Genomic DNA, 22,399 nt, shown 5'->3' with positions numbered 1-22,399 from the left:
GATTCTAACAATCCAGACAGCAATCAAAGGTATTGCATTATGGAAGCCCGTCAGGAGCACTTGAAAGAAAACAGTGGTAAAAGGTTCCTCAGAATGTGGCCCTTGCCCCTGGCCAGCCCTCACATAACATAACTGCATTTGTGCAAGATAAAAGCAGAGCAAAAGGGCAAGCTAGCACAGATGGTTATTAACTCGTATGTGGGGATTGCCTATTGGCATTTCTATGATATGCTGAGTTAACAGAAAATAGCCCAGAAAAGATGAACTTTCTGCTAATATTTCCCAAAAGGAGACTGGTGTAAGAGAACTGGAGGAAAATCAAGTCCAGAGTCCAGACTTGCCTTTCATGAATGAATATGTTGTATAAAACACTGTGACACACAGCCCCATCATCCAGATAGCTAAAGAGCAAATAAAGAATAATCATGAGGTCCTGAGTTAAACTTGGGTTGGCCGAATGTAGAGGGTAAGGCCAAGACAAAAGCTAAACCTGCTAAATGTCCTGGAGAAATCTTAGAAGCAGAGGTGGGTGAGTCTGTTCCAGTGTGCCAAACAACTGATCACACTTAGGAAGAGCTAAGTCAATGGTGCTGATGAAGGAAGTTTCACTGCCAATTCATGCAACAGATGTGTGACTAGGAGCTCTGTGGAATTTTCAAAACATGGCTTGTCTTAGTCTGTCATCAGATTTGATATGTGAACCAGATAGATGACATTAGGCAGAAAACTGCCCCACTTTCCAGACCAATATCTGTAGTGAGTATAGATACTACTTCAGTGACATGCAATCATTAAGCACTTACAGTGTGCATAAAAGTCTAATCCACTATTGGGCAGGCAAATGATAAAGTAAAACAAGATCAAAAGATGGAAGGGGTTATGAATGTGCTAATAACAAGGAAATACACCGGAGGACAATGCATATGAAAATCAAAGTAGACCAAAGCTCTTGGTATGTAACAACACATTTTTTTTTCCATGTCCATGACAGAAGGTTTATCTAGGAAAGAGGAAGAGGTATGGTTTCTAGTTGACAGTGTGTGCAGTAAAAGATGAGTACACATCAAAGGAGATGAATAACAAATTAAGTCATATGAGAAATTAGATATATACATTAATGTGCACAGATATACATAGGCAAATCTATATCTATCTATCTATATAATACATATTAGATGCTTATAAACACAGATGTGTGTACATTTTCTATTTAGAAATACAAGGACACTCCAGAAAAAGGAAACATAATTTCTTGGATCCCACAATTAAACTATACTATAAAATGTAAGAATATGTTTTCTTTCTGGTTTTGGGACATTTTAATGGGTAGACTTTGTCAGATCAAACAAATGTGTGCTTGGAAAAACTGCAACAGTATTATTATATCCTTTCCCTTAGTTGAGATCTTTTTTCAAGAGAGATATTTTGATAACAGCTCTAAGTGACTCCATTCAATAAAGAAGAATTGGGATGTGGCACAAACAGTGTTCTACTTCTTTTCTCTGTAAACAAGATTATAAATGATAATATACACATACACATGCACAACCATGCCAATAATATTCCTGCATCATATCCAAAAATAGTTTGCCGAGCTTGGTTGAAATGCTGTAATTTCGCTTAAAGCAAGCCACTTAAAAGAATGTATAGCTTGCATTCATTCTATGAGCCCTGTATCTCAATTAAAAGTAAAAGAGTTTTAACCAATAGAGAGACAGATTGATGCCCAGAGTGATGAATATGCTTCTAGCTTTTTCCAATTTCCTTTATGGTACCTGCAATAATCCAAAGAAAATACAAGCCATCCAAAAACCCTCCTTAGAAGTTTCTAATCTGGAGCTTCCAAATGGTTTTCAATAAAATGAATATGTGCTGTTTTCCTCAAGTTTATGGCATATTCATATCATCTCCATCTCCATCCTTTGATAATGTACCATATGTTTTATGAAAATGTAGCAATTATTCAAGTAACTATTTTCTGATCATTTTCATGTTTCTCTGAATTTCCTAATTGCAGTAGCACTAGCTGTGTGAAGATTGAGTTAGATCACTTGAATGAGATGTTCATCCGGTTTTGCATTTTCAAGCTTAGCTTATTGAAGAAAAGAGTTGAAATGTTCTAAGCTTAACCTCAGATCTATTTTGAAACAATTCATTTTCTTTTTCAGTCACTAATAACGGCCACTTAAGAAGTAACTTATCAAGGACAAGTTTCTCAAACAAAGACCTCTACCACAGCCTTGCTAACACATCCAAAATGTTAGCACAGGAGCCCTCCATTGTGAACAGCCAACTTGTGATTTTGCAGAGGGTTTGTGACTTATATTTATTCCTAGTACCCTCTTCTTCCGTACCTGAGGTACTTGAGAGCTCAGGTAAAATTACCTCTTGCAGAGAACTTTTTCATGTAGCAAGAGTTGCTCCATGTCTTTGCTAATGTTGGGGCCTCTCTGTCCCAAGACCATTGGAATTCCTATAACACCCCACTGATCCACCAGAACAATGCAAATTTAAAGAGGCAATCGCCACTCACCACGGATGAAACCATGGTCAGTTTTCCAAACCCTTATCCCTACCATCCATGTGGATTTGCTATCAGTGCCACTGTTTCTTATTTATCCCTTCTGAAGTTGCTGCATGGAATTCTGTTGATGCAAAAGCAGCTTCTCTAGCTAAAAGCTTGCTGAGTTTCCAAGGATGCCTCAAGGTCCTGGAATAGTTTTGGTTCAGATTCCTTCTCATGTGGTACATGCTAGCCAGAGGATGATGTTTGAGAATCACCCATTCACCTAGTTGTAATTCTACTATGTAATTCTACTATAAAACAACAATAATAAAATTCTACAAAACAGTCCTTCACCGCCCCCTCCCCCCTTACCAGTGTCCATTCAGGAATTTTCAGACAACACACCTGCAAGTTCAAAAATACCAAATGCAAGAATAAAACCTCTGATAATCTTTGTTTCTCTGCTCACATGGGTGGTGACTAACCTGTATGTGGATTAAGAAGGAGGCTTCCAGGAGGGATGCCTGTGGCAGCTTCAAGTGGAAGGAGGATGTAGCTGGTGCTGCTGTGAGGGACCTGGCCTCCTATTCCATTCTCTGCATAGGGCAAACAGCCAGGGGATCCAGTTGCCAAGGTGGAGGCCAGGGGTGTGCTCTGGAGAGGGGCGTGGGTACGGGACAGTGATCCCGAAGAGCCTGCACTGCTGGAAGACTCAGAACCTGGTAGAGAGAAAGGGAGGTGGGAATCAACCAGGCATTCAGAACACAGACAAACAGAGAGACAAAAAGATCTGGGACTAAACGCTCGCTTTTCTATAACCAATCGATTCAATAATTGGACAGGTGAACTGTAGGACAAGGTTAACTAAAGACTCTCCCATATTTGGGCTGTCATTATACAGGCATTTTTGCTCCATAGTTTTTAAAAATTTGAGGACAAGAAGGACTGAAAATGAGCACCGTCTCACTGTCTTCACATACCACTAAGTGATAAATTGGTGTTCAGAAATTTACAGCCCTGAAGTCACTACCTGTAAATTCCCATACCTCAAGTAATTAAGGCCACAAATGGACCTTATTGGGTGGGAATGGGTGCAGAAGTTAAGACACTGCAGCTGAAGCAGGGATCTAAGGATATGCTGACCATGTACATGTTTCAAAGTACTGTTTCCCTAACACCCAGATGATGAAATGTCAGAGAGGCATGGGTAGAAATAGCTTTTTTATCCCCTATGTGAGTAGGACAACTGGATAATTTCCTATTGAGCATATAGCATGTTCAAGTGAACACATTTAAAGGGGAAACAGGTAATTCTGGGGATGGAGCCTAAGGCCTTGCAAATACTAGGCAAGTCTTCTAACACCAACCTATATTTTATCCCAAGAAAGAACAAATAGAAAAATCAAACAGCATCTCTTTTAAGGTCTCAGGAGAGCATGCAGAAGATTACAAGTCAAGGGAAAATGAAAAAAAAATCTGGACTTTGATTCTTTCTAATCTTCTGAGCAGGGACAGCTTTGAACTATTGAATATTAGTTTCCTTTGGTATAAAGATGGAGCAATGTAGAGTTTGGATATTAAAAATTAAAGATAAAAATGATGTGTACAATCAAATATTAGACCTCATATAAACTATATAAGAAAAAGTGGGCATTATTTATTTTAAGGCACATGGAATACTATATTTCATATATTTGAAATTATTGTTAGTAATAGCAAGGGCTGTGCCTTCAGTGTTTGTGAGTCTTTCAGTTAGATGGAGTGTCTCTCAGGTAACAAAGAAGGGAACTGGCTGGGGGCAGGGGGTGCAAACAGATTGAAATGTTACAATCAGATCCAAAGAATGAGTTAATTTTCGCTTTATATAGGTGTCATTAATTACTGATTCACAGTAGATTTTTTCTCTGGAACCTGGGGGGAAATTAGCAACATCAACAGGAAGGCACAGGAGATAATATAAATGTTTTCCTTTCACAGGTTAAAAGAAGAAAGACTAAATTGGGCTTCAAATCTCAACACTTGCAAGGGTAGATATGAAGTCACACTTCCTTTGCATATCAGCTAAGCAGCAAACAGGAAGTCAGGCCTTAGAAATGGGTCTTTCTGCTGAACTCTGGACACTGCAAATGTTGATCACCTAACTTACCTCTCGGCAGCATGCTCTACTGAAATTCTTGACTTCTTAAAATGGGTATTAGAAAAAAAATGATAAACAGCTCCAAATGAGGAATGCTCAAAGATTTAAAACAAACTGTCATTGATATTTGAAGACTATAGTATTTCACGAATGGAGGGTTAAAGATTTCTGTTTTCCTTTGCTCAGGAATATAATGACAGTCAAGGCAAGAGTATAAAAGGTGTGACCACAGAAAAGCACTATGCTAATCACGATTATCCCAGCAACCTCATCCTGAAGATAAGAACAGATCTCCACACAGCTTAAACCGATTTTCCAATGCCCACTCAGTGACAACTTCACTCTGGGGACCATGCTCTAAGCCTGTCAGCCACAATGTCATAGCTGCTCCCCCACCCCACCCCACCCCACTCCACTTCATCCCATTCCACTTTCTGCGATTTAAGGGACAACGAAGCCTGGGCAAAGTTCTAGAACATGCTAGGCAGACATTCAAAGCTACTCACAGTGGAATGCTGTTGAAGTTGGGCCCTACAGAGGATGGGAGGAGAAAAGAAGAGAAGGCAGAGCAAAGGGAGAGACTTAGGTGAACTCACAAGAAAGAAAACAGAAAATGGAAAAAAGGAAAGAAATCACTAGACAAAGTGAAATGGAAAGCCAGGAAGGGTCAGAGCAGAACTGAGGAGCCAAGACAGACTCTCTAGGAGAAGCAGAAATCTGCCAGGGAAAAGTTTCTAGGGGCTGGTTCTAGTCCCTGCCACTCTTTAGGCTTTGCTCCTCAGGTATTCTTCAGGTGCACCTTTAACTTCCAGCAAATTCTTCCATAAAACACAAGTCCCCAGACTGAAGCCAGAGCAATTAGGAAGAAGTTGGTTACAAGTTCTCCCATTTGGCTAAGCGTTAGACAGGTTTCTTTCAGACACCAAATCCCTCCCTGACCTCTCTTTTCTCAGAGCTTTAATGTATTTTAGGATAAGACCCTCTCCTATCAGGTCTTTCTTAAAGACCTGGAAACCATCATTAAAATGTAATCACTAGAACAGGGAAAATCCCAGGTCTGATGGGCAGAAATTGGTACTTGTACTTTTATTTCAAGGCAACCAGACTCCAGGGACCTATCTCTAAGCCTGAAGACTATAAACTCACATTTCTGTTATCTGCTCAACCCTCCCTCTGTGATTTAAGGGAGAACCAAATGGGAGAGAAATTCTAGGAGATTCTAGGCCTACATTTAAGTATGTGTCTTAGGCAGGAATTTAAATGTAGAGGATTAAAATATGGAGACTTTAAATATGAAGCTGTCCTGAGGCCATATTGTCTTCAAATAAATGAAGAAGGAACAAGAAAAAAATGAAAGATGAAGCATAGGAGGAGAGTGATGAGGGGGTGGTGGAGTATGATTAGGGGTCTCTGCTTATCAAATAGTTACTATAATCTCCTACATTTTTTCCTCCTTGATCAACTGGTCAAACAGTGGTATCAAACAATCCTTTTACGGTTGAGACTTAAAACTGCTTTTTCATTTCATATACTTTTTTGTTTATTGCAGAAACTTTGTCAAGAATATTTCATATATAATTCAACCTTTGAAATAATATAATCCAATGGTTTTTAGTACATTCTCATAGTTGTACAACCACCAGTGCTACCTCATTTTAGAAACCCAGAAGGCAATCTGTGTGACCTCATTGTCATCCCCACATATCTTAATCCCTACTCTAATCCTAGGAAAACTCTGATTTTTTAATTCTGACTCAATAGATAGGGTCTATTGTAGACATTTCACATAAAATGAATCATAAATTATGTGGTCCATTGAGAATGGCTCCTTTGAGTTAATACAACGTTCAAGGCCCATCCACGCTGTGGCATCTGTAATATCATTCTTTCTTCTTTCCGCCCCATTAAGGGTATAATTGACATTTGATAGATTTTATATATATATATATACATATATATATGTATATGTGTATGTATAGGTGATAGATTTACATCATACAATGTGACATTTTGATATATGCATACCTTGTGAAATACTGATTCAAAATTATTCACAGAAAAACTCACTTATTAAGAAAGATAATACTACATTTTCAAGTTTGGAAGAGGAGGCGGGAAACTTACCTCAATTATTACATAGCAAATATGCTGGTATATTGCTAATCACACTGACCAGTTCCCTTCCCAACAACATCCAGAACTTTCTTTCTTATCCCAGTGTTTAAAAGCACCCCTACTTTTTCAGTCAGTGGAGTTGAGTTCTCTCTTTCCTACTATAATAACCTTGGTTCCTATTACAATTCTTAGAATAAAGCTTTCCTTGCCTGTTTAGCTTAGTCACTGGGAAAAACAAAAAAAAAATGAAAGAAACAAGAAAAAAAAAACATCAATTTTTGCCTCCACAAGGAGGTTTTTTTTTCTTAATAGTTAAAAAAAAACCCTTCCATATTCAGAGGGTTATTCCATAGACTAACTTAAAGCTGTAGAAATTACAGGAGAAAGAAAGTATCCAGGGTGTCTAAATGCAATAATCAACATAACAAGATCATGAAGTGGTGGAAAGATAAGTAGGATCATACTGGATTTAACAATACTCTAGGAAGGAGACAAGGAATTTAAGAAAAGCAAGAATACCCATGATATCTATAAAACAATTTATCAGGCCACCTACAATTGTTAAAGTAACAGGACATCTGATTACTACAGAGCACTTTATTTTCAAAATGTATTTGCCCTATAAACAACATCAGCTATTAACTGGAAACTTATTAAAACTGTACAAATCCAGGTGCCATTCCATGCTTATTAATGACTCAGAAACCTTGGGAGTGTGGCTACAATGGGGGGGGGGGAGGGGGATTGTCAAAAATTGAAGCAGTATTGTATAGGCAGAAATAGCTGCCATTTTTCAACCTTATGTCTGTTTCTAAGAAAACACTGAAGTTACACACAGTGTACTAGGATTCCAGTAGTCTTCTCAAGAACAATGGAATGGTATCATTGCTCTCCATAGATGTGTGCTGAGCCCGGCAGACAGCTTGAGCCTTAGGAACATCAGAGGCTCATGCCTGTACTTTTTCCTAACCCACAGACCAAGATCTGATGATCATGGTCAAAACCATCTGGGGCACACAAAAGTCCATGAGACCCTTATCTTCAATTAACAAGCAAAAGAAAAAAAAAGAAGTGAAGATGTGGCTCAAATGGTAAAGCACCAATCGAGCAAAAGAGCCAAGCAGGAGTGAGAAGCCATGAATTCAAGTCCCTATACCAACACACACACACACACACACACACACACACACACACACACACACACACACACACACACACACACAGATATTTGTTCAGATCTAAGAAGGGGCTTTTTAATGAAAATAAAGGAAAGCATCGTTTGAAGACAGAACAAGTTTCACTATTATCCCACTGAAGCTAGAACCTCTGTAATTAGAAAAGGAGGAAATGTAGCTTAAATGTCACACCCTAGACTTGATTTCTGACATGGCTTTAAAAAGAGTTTGTAATTCTCTTGTGAACAAAGAGGCAAGACATCAGAACACTGTGATGCTCTGAAGTATATAGCAGCAAGGCTAGAGCATCACTCCATCAATCCCTGTGGAAACTTTTAAGTTTTTTTTGATATCCTATGGTGATCTCCTTTAATTTCCTTTTCCCTTTCCATGCCTACACCTTGACAAGCTTTCAGATGGTGACACTTAAGTTAGGAGTAAAAAAAAAATGTCTGAAGTACCTAACGATCCCTAATCATCCTTTAAAGAACATGGCAATTGAGCAGTTTTGAAGGGTTTTAAAAGTTCCCAAAGAGCTTTGCTTAGGAAGTGACTGGGAATTAGTACATGGGAGACAATGATGATTAGTTTTAAAATCTTAAGAGCTCTTTTGGTGTGCTGGAATTTGTAAGTGCACCACTTAAGATACTTGGTTTCTGCACGTTACGATTGCAAACTATTTAACCTTACTTAGTTTACAAGAGCTCAAGTGTACCAGAGTGCATTTGGATTGACTTGATTTCAGCTGCTTCAGTAGTGGGTAGGAGAGCAATTAATTAAAATTAAGAAACCCAAAGCTCAACAAACTAGTGAACGGAACTAGCAAGAAGAAAGAAGGAGCCGACCTGTAACTCTTCACAGAGTTCATTGTTAGGGACTTGACTAAATGCTATTTATTTCCTTCCTATGTAGGAAAATATGACATTATTTCTCAGGAGGAAGCTGTCTATGACACAATTAAGTTAAAGGACCACCATCATGAATGATGAGACCCAAAATGAGTGTGGCTAGGAAAGTCTTTAATCCAAGGCTGCCCAATCCATACTCTGATCAGAATTTTCCCTTCCCTACAGTGTTCTGCACCAGAGTCTCATTTATCTATCACTCTAGACCCATGAGTGCTCCACCAGCACATACGTGTCATACAGAGTTCTGAACTCCCCAGTCTAGCCAAAGCCAGTGATTCTGCTTTTCTGAGACAATAAAATGTCTTTTATCCATCAGTTTCAAGCTGCTTCAAGTGAATAGTTCTACTAGATCATTAACCCTCATCTCCTCAGGAACAGTTATGCTACTTCAATTACTTATCTCAGACTATCACCTTTGAGAAAAGAGAGGTAGAGGGACACCACAACCAACCAACCAACTAACAAAAATGAGGAGGACAGAAAAGGATACTTGCATCTATCAACACAGACACTCTAGACCTCTCTTAGAGTCATTTTTTTCCCTTTTGCTAGGAAGGAATGAAAACATCAAATGGCATAAAGAAAGATGAGAAAGAATAGCTTGGGGTATATTGAGACTTTCAGCCTTCCCAACACTTTCATCATCACATTTCAGATGAGGACACAGGTATGTATAAGTAAAATCATATGCTCATTGTCACACCAACATTATGCTACTGTAAGAGATAAGCCTACCAATAGTATAATTGTCTTTCAGGAGGCTGCATGGAATAAATCACAAAAGTCATCTAATTTAAACTTTACTGGGAAAATGTAAGCAAAGGAACTTAGGTGATTAAACACTACTGAAATGAGTCCGAGTTCCACTTTTTCAATAGTCTGCATTATTTTTAAATAAGGAAACTGAGTACTAGAGAGTTTAATAACTTGAGACAGGCACACGGCTAGAAGGATGTACTAAGCTATATAACTAGCATTTTCCTACCCAGAACATACAGAAATCTGCATCATGGCTAACAGCTCATTTAAAGTCAAAGACACTGCTACAATTTGGATAAATTTTTAAAAAAATGCCAAAACAAACAACTATCAACCAAGAATACTGTACCCAGCTAAACTCTCCTTCATAACTGAAGGCCAAATAAAAACCTTCCATAGAAAAGAAAAATTGAAACAATACATCTCCACCAAACCAGCCCTACAAAAGATTCTTAAAGATGTCCTACACATAGAAAACCAACAAGACCACAATAAAGGCCAAGAAACTGCACCCAAACTGAGAATCCAAGAACCATAAGAAGAACCCAGGTTTTGCAGCCCCCAAGAAGGTGGATAACATGGCAGGAACTCCCAAACACCTCTCAGTCCTATCTCTTAACGTTAATGGACTGAACTCTCCAATTAAGTGACATAGACTGTCTAGTTGGATTAAAAAACAAGACCCTTCTATCTGCTGCCTGCAGGAGTCACATCTTGCCCGTAAAAACAATCACATTTTCAATGTTAAAGGCTGGAACAAAATCTACCAAGCAAACGGCCCCCATAAACAGGCGGGAGTTGCAATCCTAATATCAGATAAAATAGACTTCAAATTAAAATTTGTGAGAAGAGATAAAGAAGGTCGCTACATACTAATTAAAGGATCTCTCCTTCAGGAGGATATTACAATTCTAAATATCTACTCGCCAAACAATGGAGCACCCAAATTTATCAAAGAAACACTACTTTCCCTCAAATCCCATATAGATCCAAACATTAATTGTTGGGGATTTTAACACACCACTCTCCCCACTAGATAGATCAACTCGGCAAAAACTCAACAGAGAAACTGCAGATCTAAACAGCTGCATAGATCAACTCGACTTAACAGACATCTACCGAACATTTCACCCAGCAGCATCAGAATACACGTTTTTCTCAGCAGCACATGGAACGTTTTCTAAAATAGAACACATTTTAGGCCATAAAGCAAACTTGTCTAAATTCAGAAACATTGAAGTTATACCTTGCATTCTCTCTGACCACAAGGGAATAAAATTAGAACTCAACACCAAAAGCCACCAAAGAAAGTCCAGCATCACATGGATGCTGAACAATACACTGCTGAATCATGAGTGGGTCATGGAAGAGATTAGAAAGGAAATTCAAATGTTCATGCTATTCAACAAAAATGAACACACAAATTACCAGCTCCTCTGGGACACAGCAAAGGCAGTACTCAGAGGCAAGTTTATAGCTCTGAGCTCCTACATCAACAAATTGGAGAGATCTGAAACTAGCAATTTAATGACACATCTAAACCTCCTTGAAAAAGAGCAGCAAGATAAACCCCAATCCAGTAGACGGAAAGAAATAATCAAAATTAAATCAGAATTAAATGAATTAGAATCCAAAAAAACTATAGAAAGAATCAACAAAACAAAGAGTTGGTTCTTCGAAAAAATTAACAAAATTGACAGACCCTTAGCAAATCTTATCAGAAAAAGAAGAGAACACACCCAAATTATTAAACTCAGAGATGAGAATGGAAACATCACCACAGAAACAACCAAGATTCAGAACATTTTAAGGGAATACTTCTCAAAACTTTATGCTAATAAGTTTGACAACTTGACAGAAATGGACCTTTTCCTAGCAAATATTGACATGCCAAAACTAAACCAAGATGAGTTAAACTACCTTAACAGGCCCATATCAATCACTGAAATAGAAACAGCAATAAGAGACCTCCCAGCTAAGAAAAGTCCAGGACCAGATGGTTTTACAGCGGAATTTTACAAGGCCTTCAAAGCAGAGCTCACACCAATACTCCTCCAACTCTTTAATGAAATCGAAAGAGAAAGCTCACTACCGAACACATTCTATGAAGCCATCATAACCCTCATCCCAAAACCAGGCAGGGACTCATCAAAGAAAGAGAACTATAGACCCATTTCTTTGATGAATATTGATGCAAAACTTCTCAACAAAATTTTGGCCAATCGACTTCAACAATTCATCCAAAAAATCATACACCACGATCAAACAGGATTCATTTCAGGGATGCAAAGCTGGTTCAATATATGCAAATCAATTAATATTATTCATCACATCAACAGGAGCAAGAATAAGAACCACATGGTTATCTCAATAGATGCAGAAAAAGCATTCGACAAGATCCAACACCCCTTCATGATGAAGGTTTTGGAAAAATTAGGAATCCATGGAACATTCCTCAATACAATAAAGGCTGTATATGACAAACCTACAGCCAGCATTATACTCAATGGTGAAAAACTAAAGCCATTTCCTCTTAACTCAGGAACAGGACAAGGATGCCCACTCTCCACTCCTCTTCAATCTAGTATTAGAATGCCTAGCTACAGCAATAAGACAAGATGCAGACATAAAGGGGATCCAAATAGGGAAAGAAGAAATAAAACTCTCCCTCTTTGCAGATGACATGATCTTGTATTTAAAGAATCCCATAGACTCCACTCCCAAATTACTCAAGCTGATTCAAAACTTTGGCAAAGTAGCAGGTTATAAAATTAACCCCCAAAAATCAATGGCTTTTCTGTATGCCAACAATATGAAAAGTGTGGCTGAAATTAAGAAAGCAACTCCATTTGTAATAGCCCCACAAAAAATAAAATACCTAGGAATTAACTTAACTAAAGAAGTGATGGACCTCTATGATGAAAACTTTAAAATCTTGAAAAAGGAAATCAACACAGAACTAAAAAAATGGCAAAGCCTCCCATGCTCCTGGATTGGCAAGATTAACATCGTGAAAATGGCAATACTTCCCAAGGCTATCTACAAATTCAACGCAATACCTATCAAAATTCCAACCTCATTCTTCAAGGAAATAGAAGAGGCAATCCAAAAATTCATATGGAACAATAAAAGACCCCGAATAGCAAAAACGCTCCTCAACGGAAAGAACACTGCTGGAGGAATATCAATACCAAATTTCAAACTCTACTATAAAGCCATAGTAATCAAAACAGCTTGGTATTGGCATAAGAACAGACCTCAGGATCAATGGAATAGAATTGAAAACCCAGAAATGAACCTACAGACCTATAGCCATCTAATCTTCGATAAGGGAGCTAAAACAATAGAATGGAACAAAGACAGCCTCTTCAGTAAATGGTGCTGGCAAAATTGGTTAACTACATGTAGAAAACTAAAGCTAGATCCTTATATATCACCCTACACCAGAATCAACTCCAAATGGATCAAAGACCTTGGAGTCAAAGCAGACACTCTGAAAACATTACAGGATGGAATAGGAGAAACCCTAGGTCTCCTTGGCTTAGGCCGAAATTTTTTGAATAGAGACCCGGAAACACAACAAATCAAAGAAAGGTTGGACAAATGGGATTGCATAAAGTTGCAGAGCTTTTGCAGGGCAAATGACATAGCTAGCAAGATCAATAGAAAGCCCACCGATTGGGAGAAGATCTTTACTAGCCATACAACGGACAAGGGTCTCATATCTAAAATATACTTGGAACTCAAAAAATTAAACCCCCCAACAACAAATCCTCAAAGAAACAACTGCCCAATAAATAAGTGGGCGAAAGACTTAAAGAGAAGCTTCTCTGAAGAAGAAAGAAGGATGGCCAATAGACACATGAAGAAATGTTCAACATCCCTAGCCATAAAAGAAATGCAAATCAGAACAACATTGAGATATCACCTCACTCCAGTTAGAACAACAAAAATCAAGAACTCTAACAACAACAGATGCTGGAGGGGATGTGGACAGAAAGGAACCTTACTTCATTGTTGGTGGGAATGTAAACTTGTTCAACCACTTTGGAAAGCAGTATGGAGGTTCCTCAAAAGACTTCACATAGATCTCCCCTATGATCCAGCAATCCCACTTTTGGGCATTTACCCAAATGTTTACAAACAAGACCACATGAAAGCTACCAGCACATCAATGTTTATTGCAGCATTATTTACCATAGTTAAGATATGGAACCAACCCAGATGTCCCCCAGTAGATGAATGGATCAAGAAAATGTGGTATATATACACAATGGAATTCTATGCCTCCATCAGAAAGAATGACATTGCCCCATTTGTTAGGAAATGGAAAAACTTGGAAAAAATTATATTAAGTAAAGTAAGCCAGGCCCAAAGAAACATAGGTCCCATGGTTTCCCTTATTTGCAATATCTAGTATATGTATGAGTCAAGCAGAAAAGGTCAGATAGTGTGAGGTCAGGAAAATGAACCCTTAGATATGTATTTTAATGTTTTTTTCTTTCATGCATATGTTTCTAACGCATTTATAAGATTATCTCTTTGTTGCTTTGTATGTCCCTTCCCCACAGTATAACCCCTGCTTTCACTATATTTGATGTCAGTATAACTTGTGGAGGAGATGGGGAAAACCAGTTGTTTAAGGATACAAGTGGACCTGTTGCAACAATGAGAAGTACAAGTTGTCATGTCCAAAACGAGCTTTACAACGTCGGTGGGGGGGGGGGAAGGAGAAGGATTGGGATTGGGGGAGAGGGGGGAGGCTGGGAAGGGATGTGAAGGGTAAACCAAAGGAGGAGGGTACAATGCTTGGTAAGAAATGTACGCATTATCCTGCCCATGTAATTGTAACCCCTCTGTACAGTATGTTCAGAAATAAAATAAAATAAAATTTTAAAAAACTGCCAACCGGGTGCTGGTGGTTCAGGCCTATAATCCTAGCTACTCTGGAGGCTGAGATCTGAGGATCATGGTTCAAAGCCAGCCTGGACAGGAAAGTTCATGAGACTCTTATCTCCAATAAGCCACCAGAAAACTGGGAGTAGTGCTGTGGCTCAAGTGGTAGAGTGCTTGTCTTAGGCTGAAGAGCTGAGGGACAGCACTCAGGCCCAGAGTTCAAACCCCATGACCGACCATAAAAATAAAACAAAACAAAGCAAAAAAACCAATACATGAACCCATGTAGTACTAAGTACCTGTTTTGGACAGCTTCCCGGCACTCCTGGTACTGGATGCGCTGTCACCCCTGGTCAGCACCGTGATGCCCCCAAAACTTGCAGTCTTAGTCATGGTAGGCCGTAGGTTGCGGTTAGAGCTGTCAGAGTCTGTGCTGCTCCAGGCCCTGTGGTGGTCAGACCACTTGAGTTCGTTCTCTGAGCTGCTTTGCCGACTCCCAGATGTCCTCCCTGAGCTGTCTCTGTTGCCCCTGGAGCATAGCACCAGAAAGATACACGGGAACAAGGCTATGTCACTCACGGCACTCTTCTTGGAGGGTTATCTTACACAGGACCCTTCTATTCATCATCTTTAATGAACCCAATTGTCCCCACAAATAGGCTACCGATCTCCTGATGATGGATAGACAGATACCGCACCACATACAACACAAACACTACAAACAGAAAAGTCAAACCTAGAAATGTCACATGATTCCTCTGCCAGGGATGGAGAAACAAACTAGACAGACATGGTATAAAATGTAGTCATTATCTCCTGGAGAGAGGATAAGGGGATAAGTTCTCCTGACTCAAGTAAACAATGATATTCAGAAGTCATTATCATCATTAATGAGTCTAAAAGTAATTCCCACTAAAGAAGAGCCCTTCTTTCTCTTCAGTGTGAAATGTTTGTCCTGAAAAAAATTGTACAAGGTCTAGGCAGACTATTTATTAATTCATTTTCCATCTATGTGATATTTGAATTTACCAAGGCTTTGATAGACAGACTAGAAATTACAGAATTTACTCTATCAGTCCATAGTAAGGACATTGCCCAGTGAGTTTAGCCTTCATGGTTAAAGGGAATGGGGTTTTAATGCTACTCACATTAAAGCTTATCAAAACTACAGGGCCAACGTTCTAGAGAAATCCAAAACTTTCCCAGGCAATCAATGGAAATACTTGACACACCATTATGTGAAAGAATTCATTCTTTCCAAATTCAAAGAGAAAGACATTGGTGTACTGGAAAGATTCCAGCAGCCAGAAGTGAATTTCATGGATTCCAGAGTATCTTTAAGCAGTATGCAACACTGAATGTGCTCTATTTGGAAATGTGACTCAATTTGCATTTTCATTGCTTTCCAATCTGCTTAAGGACTTACTTTGTTGATATTTCCAATTTCTTTTTTTTCTGCACATGAAAATAAATCCATAATTAAAGCACCCTATGATTCTTGTGGATTATACATAAATGGAGGGGAAATTAATCATGCGCAAGAAATGTGACTCCTAATTTGATATCAATAGGTAATGTAACACATTGAACTCTTTCATGTGGAGGGTTTGAGCTCAGGGCCTTGGCACTGCCCCAGGCAGCTCAAGGTTGGGATTTTTACCTCTTGAGCCACAGCTCTACCTACAGGTTTTTGGTGCTAATTAAGCACCAACACAAAAACGATTGCATCCAATTGGTTTCATGGCCTTCCCTTCCTAGGTTGGTTTTGAACTGCATTCCTTCAATCTCAGACTCCTATATAAGCTAGGATTTCTGGCATGATCCCCACATGCCTTGCTTCACATTGAATTATTGAATCAAATATCACACATGTGCATCAGCAGCACAAAGGACAGAGCACCAATCAGCCAAATTGTACATAAAGTACACATAAACAGTACGTTTTGCTCCAACTTTGCTTTCCTAAACTTCTTTTAGGAAAATTTGAGAAGTTAAATAGATCCAAGAGAAAATAAAATGAAATAACTAATATATAAAGGGAAGCTTATAAAAGCAGATAGGACAAAGAACAGAAAACTTGGAAGACAGAAACCACTGGAAAGGTGGAAATAGATTAAATCTTCCATACCCTGTGAGCACTTCAATATTTTCTTACAGTCTCTGTTCTCAGAAATCAGAAACAATGACTACCTGTGAAGAGACCTGCCTACCAGAAGGAAGCACTCTTACCAACAACACATGACTTTACCTCTTGATACTCTTCTGAAATTTAAGAAAGCCACAGGAGGCAGGATGTATAAAATCGGTCTCTTCTAGAGTTTCCTGTTCCATTCTTGGGTTTTCTTCCACTGTGCAAATCCAACTTTGTGCTTTTTTAATTCTGATTACACTGATTCAGTTTTAGCTTGGGCTAGATTATTTTTTGCTACACTGGATGGACCAAGACATGGCACTAATCTCCTCTGTAGCCAAGCACGATAGTTATTATAGAAAACACTTGTCCTTAGATTCATCATGTAGAATGCCACAGAAGAAAGCTGTCCACGTGGGGCAGGGGAGACCCTTATTCCATCTTTATTCTGTTTTAGGTGTCTTTCTTCCGTGACTTTAGTATTTCATGAGAGGAATCTGGACTTGTAACAATAGAGCTGAGATCCTAATTATCAAAGTGGTAGATACCATTTTTAGGGGGTATAAGGTGCTAGGTCATGGTGTGTACCCTTTGGACTAGAGCTTTTTCTAAACTTGTGTGTGTGTGTGTTGCTTTCATTGAATACCCTGATCAATGACCTTAGCTTCTTCTTTTTTTTTTTCTTGCTTTTTAAAAAAAAATATTTAGGCCTTAGCTTCTTAACATCTATTCTGCCAGCTCAAATCATTGCCCCAAATAATGATTTGCCTATTTTAACAGACAGAATTAAATTACTGCTTTAGGGAGTTAGCATTAAGGAAATTTACTCTATCCCATTTTATTTTATGATTTCTAGATATGTGCACATTGAAATATACTTTATACTTCTCTAGGTAATGTTTCTTTGAACAAGGTCTAGCTGAGGTTCTCTACCTGTTTGTGTTTAGTACAGAATCACAAATATCAAAGGAAACATAGGCTCAAGTCCATACCCATCTTCCTGCATTCAAAAATCTTTCCAATGGGGATCCAGGAGAAGATTGGTTATTGGAACTGAGGCTGAGGGGTAATTCTAGTTATCATGCAATCACTAGTTATTAAATTTGGTCCTCACGCATGTACCCTGAGTTCTGTTTCTCTGCTGATTTACAACTGATAGTATTTATTTTCCTTCACTTCTGTACATTGTATCATTATTTATTGCCCAAGCAATGAATGATTTACACTTAGAATTGCCTTTACAATTATGTCGCTGGTTTTGTGCTAAGTTGCCTTTCTGGTTTCTTTGCTTGATGATTTTGGTGGGTGATAGGACTAGTATTTTGGATGGCTGACTTGAGTCTAGCTCTTCTAGAAGGCTATTGGTGGGGCTATAAAAACTAACTTAAAGCCAAGAATATGTATGTTTTCTGTATCTGCTTAAACAAACTAGGTTGAAGTGTGTGAGTTGCAGGGGTAATGATAAATTTAATTTTTTCCCTCTTTCTTTTTAAAAGAGAAATGCAAGGCTATCTCTTTAATAATCAAGTATGAAAAAAATGTCTAAAATTATGGGAAGTTAGACTATGTAATTTGATCTAGAAAAGCAAAAGATGTTGAAAAGTATCCATCTTTTTTTGTATTTACAAAGTATAAGGGAACAAATTATCCTGTTAGTTTATAATTTTTTTATTATTTTTTAATCTTTATTATTTTGTTGGTATTGAAGTTTGAACTCTGCTTGCTATGCAGACTCTACCACTTCAGCAATGCCCTCAGTTCTCAGACCTTGTTGACTTTAATTATTTTTCAGGTAAATTCTCATGTTCCTTAACTCACTCGCATCCCCTTGGGTTTGGATTTCCATCCTCCTACCCATTTCTCATGTGCAGCTAGTATGATAGTTAGGTATCACTATGCCTAGCTTGTTTGTTGAGATGTTATTTCACTAAGTTTTTGCCTTGGCTGGCCTCAAACTTCACAAATCTCTGCCTTTTAAATAGCTGGGATTACAAGCATGCGTCAATTAGCCTGGCTTACTCTTTTTTTGGGTAGGGGGGTGGCGGGGATGGTGGCAGTCCTGGGGCTTGAACTCAGGGCCAGGACACTGTGCCCGAGCCTCTCTGTGATCAAGGCTAGCACTCTACCACTTGAGCTACAGTGCCACTTCTGGCTTTTTCTGTTTATGTGGTATTGAGGAATCGAACCTAGAGCTTCATGCATGCTGGACAAGCATTCTACCACTAAGTCACATTCCCAGCCCTTATGATAAGTTTTTAATGGTGGCATTCAGATTTCAAATTGACTGCATTCTTAATGGAGGCATTCAAATTTCAAATTGACTGCAAAAATACTTTTAAGCACATTTTTTAAAAAGGGTTTTCTATCTTTAAAGCCAGCAAGAGTTTCATCTTGTCTTTCCTCTTACAGAGATAAATCCTACTATTCATACATTAGTCAATACATTTAATATACACATTAGATAATGAGGATATTTATAGTACTGCTTGCTCATTATAATTGGGAGGAACTTTGTAGTTTATTTTGGAAATATTTAGAAATATTATGATGGAAGTAGTGATTTAAAATTCAGCTATCCAAATAGAGTTATCATTGATTTATTTTCTAGTAATGGCTATAAATGCATAATTTCATCCTGCCAGAAATATTTTAACTCAGTGTAATCACCACAATAGATCTGGAAATCTTACACCAGTGTGTAGCCAGAGTTAGCCCTCCAAAAGTAGACACTCAGGAAGAAGCCTGAAGAAGTATATACAAGCTTTCAAGCCCCATATTCCATATTATCCAATATGGCTCCACACTGGCTGTGTAACAAACTGTCAAGAGAGGACTAAACAATATTTTTTCCATGAAAAGAAATATTTTTACAGTAATACACTTATATTTAACATGGATTTCACCACATAATCTGAAAACACAGTTTAAAGAAAGTAAACAATACCAACCGAAAAAGCTGTCTTTTCTTATAGATCTCATTGCATATGGTACTGTCTTCCAAGAGCCTACTGGAAATGAAAAACATGATTTTTATGATATGAAACCTAAGTAATGCCATATGTCAAATGGACATGTACTCTACTATAACGATAACTTTCTTGTAAGTAAATCCTCTATATCATCTTCCTTATATGTTAAATTTTAGTGTAATAAAATTAGTGATTGGCAGCATCAAAGGGTTAAGATCTTTGTCCCTACACTTGTGGAAGGAGAAAGTAGAAGTTGTGTAAAAGATGGGGAGAGAGAGAGCTAAAGAAATTGATATGTGTCTAATAGAAATTTAATTAAATATACAAGTTGTGATTTTGCAATCCAGATAAAAATAAAGTTTTATTAAAATCGTTTCTGTCCAGCAGAAAATAAAGATTCCAGAAGCAAGTATCCAAGTAAAATTAATTATTCCAGGGAGGTTTTCAGGTTAATTTTTCTTGGGACCAAATCAAGTCTTGTTTATACATCATCTATTGATATGTGTATGTATACGTATACACACATACATAGGTAGATAAATAGGTAGATAGATATGTGTGATCAGTTATTATGATATTGCTGAAATTCCAACTTGAATATACCAGATGCTTAAATATAAATGAATAGGATTAGGGATTGAGGTGGGGGAAATGATAGGAAGAATAAGGATCCCAATTATTGAACTGTAGGTCAGCACTTAACATTTTTAGTGTGGACATAGAATTTGAAATGCTTTCAGAATCATTGTAAAGATATTAATTCTCATGGATTCCCCATTTTACTATTATCCTGGGATATGTGCCTAAATCTGTATGAAGATTTAGAGTTTTTAAAATCTCTTACATGGCCTTGTTTTGTAATTTCATTTTGTCCTCTAAAAGAGTCTTTCTCTTAGAATTTAGTTACTTGAAGATTTCTAACTGCTAATATGAATGTTGACTTTTTAAGATCACTTTTTTCAAAAATACAAGTTTAAATTTCTCTATGTACTTACTGGTATTTCACCAGCTCCATTTTAATCCATTTTAGAGAGATACCTATTAAGTTGACACCTAAAGTAAAATCAACAACAGCTTTCTTTACCAGAACTATATTTCTAAACAAGTTACCAATAATGATTCATATAAAAAATGTGATTGTTAAAGTAAAGATGAATTCTTTTATATCCTAACCTTCATTCATGTCTTAGATATCTGTGAATAAACCAGTGAAATATTTTAATATATATTCATCTAGAATAATTTTTAAAGTACATATGTTATATTTGAAATATGTCTGCTTTTATCCACAAGGTATCCTATAAACTTTAATCCTCTTTATATCTTATTTTCTCCCTTTCAGTAAACCTTAAATTGGTTATACTCTAAATCCAAACCAGTTCAGGCAAGATTTTCATGCTAGCTGTTTTTAAAGATTAATAGTTTAGAAAGAGAAACTTTGGAAAAGGTTTTCCAACTATTACCTCTATAACTATACAAAGAAGTGGTCAACATTATCAAATACTGAAGTACTTTTAGCAGCCTTTTAAATAAACCAATAAAACTGTTCATTCCTGTGAGTTCTTGACAATTCTTTCTTCTAATACCAGATAAAGGTAAAAAGAATTATACTTTGGTTGAGACTTTAAATAAGGAAAATGTTTAATTCTCTGTCTGGAAGTAACTCAGAGAACTTTTTCCCCAAATTCAGTACCTTTAGACATATTAAATAACACATATGTGTGAATATATAGGTATATATGATAGATATATGTATTTACTTATACATATATTCAAGCACACATATATATATGAAATATACATATGAAATATATATGTGTGTGGGAGTATACAGAACACACATGACAGACTATTTAATGATATCAAAAAGAAAATTTCATTTTACCTGTTTTCCATATAAAGACTTTCCTGGGAGCAAACTGACTGAAAAATAAAAAAAGGAGTTGTATCAGATGTTCGGGTGTGCTGAGGATCCCAACTCTATTCCTGAATTAAAACCACTTCCCCCCTCCTAGGAGAAAAGGAGTAAGAAACTTATGTACAAAAGAAAGAAATAAAAAAGGAAAAAATAGGTTAGCATTTGAGTTTAAAGATCAACCAATTCTCATGCAGAACAGGTAGTTTTTGTCATCAAGGCATATTCAGATTTAAATAGATTAAGCCCTGGTCAGCATCAAGGTCAGAAGTGATGTGAATGAAAACTGCTGGAGAAACATACAAGTCAGATGGAGCTGCCCAAGTGCAGCCAGGAACAAAAGCCAAAGGTAGGGCCCCACAAAAAACTCAAAGCAGACATGCAAACTTGACACAGGCCACCTAAGGGAGGGAGCATGAGGAAGCCATGATTCTGTCCTCACTGCTTCGAACTGAGACTCTCTGCTGAAAGAAAGAGAGGCTACAAGTCTCTCAGAACTAAACCCATCATTAATCTTACATAAGGGGGTGAGTAGAAGGCAAGTTTTAACAAATGAAGCTAATTAGGGAAGCATGATCAAACTCTGGTTTTTCTAGGCCCTTCAAACAAAAAGCAAATGGCTTTCTTTTACACAACTGTTCACTTCACATTCCTTTATCTCATATCCTGTGTTTAATACACAATGCAGAGCAAGATACAATTCCATAATCATTTCATACTGAAGAAAGGTGGTTCGAACCAGATGTCAACCAAAGAAAAAAAAAATTCTCCACCAAACACAGTGCTGTCTGTAGAATAAGATACAAAGTTTGAGATAAAACCATTTTATGTCCAAGGTGTTAGATACACACAAACAAAGAGGAATGGTATCAGATGTGTAGATGGTTT

The 22,399-nt window shown here is 37.6% G+C and overlaps 1 protein-coding gene across 12 annotated transcripts in view; it reads right to left on the bottom strand.

Annotated features, from left to right (window-relative positions):
* The window catches only part of Arpp21 (cAMP regulated phosphoprotein 21), a 172,894-nt gene that overhangs the window by 64,456 nt on the left and 86,039 nt on the right, over window positions 1-22,399 (bottom strand). For 8 of the 12 annotated variants that reach the window (XM_070006564.1, XM_070006566.1, XM_070006567.1 and 5 more), the window contains 4 exons: window positions 21,482-21,519; window positions 19,576-19,635; window positions 14,796-15,025; window positions 2,992-3,225 (listed from right to left, as the gene is read on the bottom strand). In XM_070006564.1, coding sequence (XP_069862665.1) covers window positions 2,992-3,225; window positions 14,796-15,025; window positions 19,576-19,635; window positions 21,482-21,519 — 562 coding nt within the window. The remainder of the gene's footprint in view (window positions 1-2,991; window positions 3,226-14,795; window positions 15,026-19,575; window positions 19,636-21,481; window positions 21,520-22,399) is intronic. The other 4 variants (XM_070006570.1, XM_070006573.1, XM_070006571.1 and 1 more) reach the window with 2 other exon arrangements.

Source organism: Dipodomys merriami, unplaced genomic scaffold (assembly GCF_024711535.1).
Source record: "Dipodomys merriami isolate MVZ:Mamm:240054 unplaced genomic scaffold, mDipMer1.0.p SCAF_7, whole genome shotgun sequence".
Lineage (NCBI taxonomy): Eukaryota > Metazoa > Chordata > Mammalia > Rodentia > Heteromyidae > Dipodomys > Dipodomys merriami.
This window is presented reverse-complemented; position numbering and strand designations above follow the sequence as displayed.